At 33.5% G+C, this 7,440-nt stretch overlaps 1 protein-coding gene across 1 annotated transcript; it reads left to right on the top strand.

The window, feature by feature from the left end:
- Positions 1-2,089: 2,089 nt before the first annotated feature.
- Positions 2,090-5,917, top strand: LOC110035745. The gene is made up of 2 exons (XM_020740032.1): positions 2,090-2,252; positions 5,515-5,917. The coding sequence occupies exons 1-2, from the start codon at positions 2,128-2,130 to the stop codon at positions 5,756-5,758; spliced, it is 369 nt and encodes a 122-aa protein (XP_020595691.1). The 5' UTR covers positions 2,090-2,127; the 3' UTR covers positions 5,759-5,917.
- Positions 5,918-7,440: the final 1,523 nt, after the last annotated feature.

Raw genomic sequence — 7,440 nt, 5'->3', positions numbered from 1 at the left:
CATATATAACATCCAATTCTTATGTGGGAAGATAACCACGGAATTCGAAAAAATTGAAACAATAAATTTAAGCACATGCAAAATTTAATCAACCAGAAAATCACACGAGAATTTGACATGGCAAAACCCGAGAACGGAAAAAAATCACGAAGCCACACCATCATAAATTTACTATAAAAATCAGATAGTTTCACAAAAAAACTCACAGAAGTTTTTTATCCACGCTCACACAAAGACACTTACAATACACTTCATAATCCTTCTTCTCATATCCGACGCGAATAGCACATGTCGAGATCCCAGAAATTCTTTTCTTTAACTTTTCTCGCTTCACTATGAACATGTTGAAGAACACCTGAAGAAGTCTTACTTACACTCAACACCTCACCAAAAAAGGTTGATTAATGTCACATAAAGAAAATTACATTTGATAAGAACTAATCCAAAAGACCAAAGAAAAAAAAAATTTCCAATTAAAAAAAAAGGATGATCATTGTTAATGATCATTGTGACTTCCAATACATAGAAGACTATTATGAGTTCACCAAGCCAGATATCACACACTGCACAGAAAAAGTCGCACGATACCAATGTTGACATACCCAACACTTGAAATCCTGTGAGCCACCGAAGAGAGAGTGAGAAGCGAGAGCCTGGAGAGGCTAATGATGATGAGAGAGAGAGAAAGAGAGAGAGAGAGAGAGAGAGAGAGAGGAAGATACCGAAACGTTAGGGCTTCATGCGGTGCTTGAGTGTGGTGTGTTGAGTAGGAATTAGGAATATAAGATACAATGCTTCAAAATTAAGGGCCAGCTTTGGTTATTCGCGATTCAAGCAAGATCCATCGTCGATCTCACGCAAAAGCGACATCAACGCTTCAAGGCTTCGATCTAATTTATAAATCGATCTGATTTATGTCTGAGTTGAGTCCAGATAGAAACCAAATTGAAATATTTGATCTTTTCATTTGGCTCGTAGCTCGGCTCAAATATTTTGAGCCTTTCCATCTGAGGTAAATTTTGATTCAATTTTTGAGCTATTTATGATCTTTAAGCCAATTTCACAGCCCTAGCTAGGATGCCATAACACACACTATGATTCTTCAACTCTTTATTGCAAGAAGCAGTGGTGGCCGATGGTGATCGACGGTGGCTTGTGAGCAGAGATCGATAGCGTTCGACATCGTTCAACAACTATAAAAGTAGGAAACATTCATAAGATCATTAGTGCATAATGCTGTACTTCAACTCATTCTTCTCCAAGCCTCAGTCTTTCTCTAACTCAAGCACTAATCTTTCGTTCTTCTTCATGAAGAGAGTACGACACTATTTATAAAATCTAGAAAAGACCTCCCGCAAATAAGAAAATAATCTAGAACACTCTGTCAATCTTGAATTCCTTAAGGATGTCAAAATTGAGTAACATAGGGCTTGTTGGATTCATCTTGCTGGTACACTTGATTCGATTGCGAGCTTGTCAGATTTGAAATCCATTTGAACTTTCAACCAAGTTTTGAAAACTTCAAAAATCAATTAAATATTTTGATATGAGCTTGATTTAACTCAGACTAGACTAATTTTGACATCATTGGGTCCGTCTCATTGGGTTGGTCAGTTTGACTGTAAATTTGTTGAAATCAAGGTTCACGATAAATTTTAATTGGAATTAGAATATTTTTTGTACAAAAAAGAATGATATTTGTGCAAAACGATGAAAATTTATTGTGATAAACTGAAAAAATATGTATAAAAATTCTTTTGCCAATTTCATAGTTTTTCATGGGCAAGAATTTGATCCCAATCATTTGGGATTCTTACATTTCTTGATGATATTTCGGGTAAATTTGACATAAATCCTCCTAAACTTTATTATAATGATTTTTATCCTTTTCGACTTCCAAGCGGCCCTCCGCTCTGAGAGATTATTGCGTGCGGACAGTGCATGCATCTCTGCATGCGGTGTCCGATCCTAGCCGTAGATCATGGTGATCTACGGCCAGGATTATTTATGTTTTATTTATAAAAAAAAAAAAAATTTCGGTGGGGCCATCAGGTGATCTACGGTCCGTATGGAATAATTTTTCCTCCGCTCTCCTGCACCCTCGCTTCGCTTCTCTGTTTGCACAAGATGTCGGCTATTTACTGTGGTTGGGGAATTTCCGTATTAGGGTTCCGGCGAGGTTCATCCGATCCTATAGAAGCTCATCCCCTCCAACATTTCGCTCGCCTTTCACCCTCTCGACACCTCGGAAGGTAATCTGTGTTGGAATAAACCTAAGTTAGATTATTGATGTAAATTTCTATCCTATAGCTAAGCCTTTCTTATGGAAGAACGAAAAAGAAATATGGAGTTCTTTTGCAGAACGAGCCATTAATTAGTATTGGAGTAGAAAGGTTGTCGACTACTGTTAACTGGAACTGCCTTCTTAATAGACTTGATGTTGAATGTTTCACCAGTCTACTTATCTTTTGCTAAGTTACGATGAACAACACTTACTATCCTAACTCCTGTAAAAGTAACTTCTAAAATGTAACTGGATTTTGTGTTAATGCACATAGTAACTAGATCTGCTTCCTGAAATGTACTCTTCACCCATACCGATTGCCCGGAATTCTAAATTATCCATTGGCTGACTTGCCCTTTTCATAATTCGGCCTCGTGTGACTGACTGTACAGGCGTTTTCAAGTTAAATTTTCTCTTAGTTGGTTGGAAAACTAGATTATTGGACATGGTTTAGTGACTGCAATTTATCAAATACTGTATTTAGAGCTTTCTGGCTTTCTGGGTTAGATCTCTTATCACTTCCAAAATGCATAATTAAGAAAATTAACTTGATTTGTGCTAAATCAGGACTCCATTTGTTGTTGCAGTTGCTGAAATATATGAATGATAATGTGGATGAACCTAACTTTTTTATTAGCTTCATATATATGGATATCATATAGGAGGAAATAAATAGTAGAATTTTTTGAAGATGGATATCCAGTGCTAGCTCTGTTTGTTACATTTGTAATGTTTAAATCGGGGGAAATAAATTAATTCCTAGAAATGCTTTAAAAATTCAGGAGTATGCTTCTTGCTTGTGGGCCTTTGATTTGTTATTTTCGGCTTTACTTGGTTGATTATAAGTATCACACTTGGGTTTAGAAGGCATTACACCCTGACAATATGATATGCGATAAGCTGGTTGATCTCAGCTCCTGAAATAAATTCTAAAAGCCGAGATTGAATCAAACCTTTCTTATACTCAGAAGGAAACACATTCATATTTAACAATTATAAATAGTAAGAATAAGCGAAAAAAGAGCACATAATAATTTATTGCATTAATAGAGTTCATATACTAATAAAATTAAGAAATAATAATAATGATTAATGAAAAAAGAAAGTGAAAGCAATAAACACATACACAAACTACGCAAAGACAATAGAAATATAAAATACTATAAACTTGAAAATGCCAAATGAAATAATAGTATTGGAAGGTCTGCTCTTGTAGTGTTGTCCACCAAACACTCTAGCATGAAGACAACGAGAAAAAAATATAATGAGTATAATATTTCAAATTTAACAAATAAGATCGACACAACCACAACAACAACAACAACAACAATAAGCCTTTATCCCACCAAGTGGGGTCGGCTAAATGTATCATTTTTCTCCATTGCGTCCTATTGTGTGTCATATTTTCATTTACTTCTAACAAATTTAGATCAATTTTTATATAATATGCCCAAGTCTTTCTAGGTCTACATCTGTCCTTCTTAACATAAGTCAAATCTAAAACATCTACTCTTCTAATCAGATCATCAGACGGTCGATGTTTAATGTGATCAAATCATCTAAAGTGACTCTCTCTAATTTTGTCTGTCACTGGAGCTACACCAACCCTATCACAGATATATTCATTTCGCATCTTATCTCTAAGTGTAAAGCCACCCATTCACCTAAAAATTCTCATCTCAACATCACTTAACTTAGTTTTATGCTTCTCTTTTAAAGGCCAACACTCAACACTATAGAGTATTGCAGGTCTCACCATCATCTTATCAAAATTTTCTTTTAGTCTAAGCAGTACTTTTCTATCACACAATAGGCCCGAAACATTCCCCCACTTCAACCAATTAACTTGAATTCTACTAACAACATCTCCATCTATATCACCATCACTTTGAACAATAGACCCGAGATATCTAAAGCGTTTACACCTTTTAATAATTTGATCAACCATAATTACAACTCTATCACTAGAACTACTACTAATAAAATTGCATTCAATATATTCAGTTTTAGTTCGACTCAAATGAAGGATTTTAGACTCCAACATAGACCTCCATAATGTAAGTTTTTCTTGAGCTTTTTCTCTAGTCGTATCCATTTGAAGGATATCCTCAGTGAAAAGCATACACCAAGGTACATCCTCCTATAAATGTCCAGTAAGAGCATTCATAACTAAAGCAAAAATATTATATGGGCTAAAGCTGAACCTTGTTGTAATCCATCAGAAATAGGAAAATATTTGGTCAATCCTCCTTTTGTTTGAACCCAAATAACAACTCTACTACACATATCTTTAATTACTTGAATTTAAGTCATATCTACACCTTTCTTCTCTAGACTCCAATATTTGGCCTTTAGACCCATGCTATCTAAAACTTAACAAATAAGATCAATCAATTAAAATATACAATAAGGTATTTGGACATGCAACATTAACAATAAAAAAGATACAATCCCGTATGTTATAGCTGTATAATATATATTTCAGATTAAAGTAATATTACATTGTATAACGGAAAAGTTTCACATATTATAAGTTGATTTTTAATTTAGTGATTTTCATGATCATTATATATGATAAATTGTAAATAATGAATTCAAACATCTCTATATACTACCATATCATATATAATTCAGCATCTCTAAATATCATTCATCAGATATTTATTATTCTGTTTTATAGTAGTTTTCATTTCTACAGTCGATTTTATCAGGACACATTAAAATCTAGAAGATAAACACCAAATCATATAAATTCAATGATTTTCAATAGAGTAATCACTCTCTCGGCTCATTTGTTCAGCTCTGCTACACTCGCTCGCTCCGCTTCGGTCCAACATCTATTCCTTATATGGTATATGAGTAATACCTAACATTTTAACGGTGTCACCAACCAACTTCAACATTTCTTGTTTAATATCTTGAAAATCTCATTTCATAAACCTTTTCCTTTCTTTCTTTTTAGGGGCAATTACATACAGACAGCCCGAAAATTGCTATTCACAAATCAACCACCTTATGTTATGTATTTTTAAAATTCTTGCTCAAATATCAAAATTCATGCTAAAACCCCATTTCAAGTTTATCATTTTGATCAAATTATCAATAGTTTGATGTCGGCAAGTGTAAATATATCTATGCGGTAGTTCAAAAAAATCACTTGGGTGCTTAATCTCTAAACATCAATGTTTCAGGTGGTTTGTATGTAGTTATCCATGTTTTCTTTTATTCAGGTTGGCAGAAGCTACAGGATTAAAATTGAAGAAACATGGTGTTCTGAAAATATCTGCTTCTGGTTCCAACCCACCTGATTCCAATACCAGCAGAGAACGCAAATGCAGCAGCAGCTCGTCTGGATCTGATCCCCCACTTCTCACTATCTTAGCCGGACTTGTGATTTTCCTCCTTGTTTTGGTGGCTCTAGCCTCCATTTTCCTCTGGCTTCTCGGCTTAATTCTCCATCCACCGAGCCGCTAGTCTCTCTCATCAATCATCAATGTACTCTCTCTCTCTCTCTCTCTCTCTCTCTCTCTCTCTAGCATTATTGTAATTTATTTCAAAACATGTTTGTCAACTTAAGCCTTAATTTTGCCCAAGTCTTGAATGAAATTCGACGTAAAACTTCGATTTATTAAATCTTTTTGTTAGTTGGATTTAACGAATTTAAGTGAGGAAAAAAACAGACCTGCAGATTATTGCTTCTCTCGTCTCCAAACACTTCGGAGTGATTTAGCTTGATTTAATCTTAATCGAACCGAAAGCTTTTTATGGATTTATTCCTTTTGCATTTGATAAATTCAGATTTCCTTTTGCATTCAAACACTCCCCTCAATATGTCATCCAATACTGATTTAGTCCAATAGCCATTATTGTGTTATGTGACATGTAACATTAACCTATTATCGTAACTCAATTTACAATCTTGTCAAAGTCTATCGTGCAATAGCAACGATTGTTTTTAAAAATATTCAAAATATCTAAAATATTTGAAAAAAATAGGTTAATTTATTTTTAAAATGAAAATAAAACTTTTAAAAGATAAACAAAAGAAATGTTTTCTTAAAAATAAAAGAAATAAATATAAATATAAACAAAAAAAATGTTGTTTTACTAGCCCGAGTTATTTAAAATATGAATAATATATGATAATATATTAATGCACAATTGATTAAGTCTCTATAAACTAATTTAAAATAAATTCTATTGAGTTAAATTAAATTTATAATATTATTAAAAACAACATCTTTGTTAATCAAATTCAATCATAAATATAAAAATTTTAAAGTTATTATTTTAAATAATTAGTTTTAATTATTAAAATTCTTTAGATTTGAAATAAAATAATTAATACCAATTACTTATAATTCATATATATTACCTTAATAGAAGAGGTATTTATACCACTTGGGTTGTCAAAAAAGCTCGCCGTTTGCGAATTGTTTGTGTTCGACTCGCCAGTAAGTTCGAGTTCGATTCGTTTGATAAGCAAACAAAACGAAAAACAATAATTTTTGTTTGTTTGACTTATAAACTGATCAAATACGAACAAACATGTGTTCAATACTTTTTTTCTATAAATCTGCATATTTGATTCTATCCATAAATCCATTTTCTTCCCTATGAGTTTCAGTCTCGATCAGAATGAGAGTTTTGACTTTTCAGATGCTCTTAATAGACCATACCAATTGATTATGTATGTATGGATTGACATTAAGACTCCAATAGACTTCTGGAACGTTCCCATTGGCGTGCATCCAGCAGGGATTGAACCTACAAATTTGCCAATTATGAGTTGGGCACCCTGATCAAAAAATCTTCTATTTTATTTTCTGGGCTATCAATAAGAAATAAGGAATAGCCTTCGATCCCGCCTTGAATAGCTATGTTTCAAGGTGCGTAGCGGGAGAAGACTTTCAGACTGAAATGGATAACTGGAACTTTTCCAACCGATATTCAGCTAGCTTGACTGGTACTAGCGCCTATATGTGTTTCGATTTCAAACACCGACTCATAGGAGCGTAGGTTCGATCCATTCATTTTGTAGTTCAGTGTGCCAACGACGCATTCTCTTGAATAAGCTTCTTTGTCTAAAAAAAAAGACGCTAGATTTTACGATTTGCTTGATCTTTTCTTTTTATCTGGAAGAAAGAGAAAAGAAA

This window comes from Phalaenopsis equestris, unplaced genomic scaffold, assembly GCF_001263595.1.
Source record: "Phalaenopsis equestris unplaced genomic scaffold, ASM126359v1 Scaffold000002, whole genome shotgun sequence".
Lineage (NCBI taxonomy): Eukaryota > Viridiplantae > Streptophyta > Magnoliopsida > Asparagales > Orchidaceae > Phalaenopsis > Phalaenopsis equestris.
This window is presented reverse-complemented; position numbering and strand designations above follow the sequence as displayed.

Bases quoted from the DNA above. Each gene is read 5' to 3' on its own strand.
- LOC110035745 (XM_020740032.1), top strand. From the start codon at position 2,128: ATGTCGGCTATTTACTGTGGTTGGGGAATTTCCGTATTAGGGTTCCGG. The intron at 2,253-5,514 runs GTAATCTGTGTT...TCTTTTATTCAG, and splicing joins CCCTCTCGACACCTCGGAAG to GTTGGCAGAAGCTACAGGAT.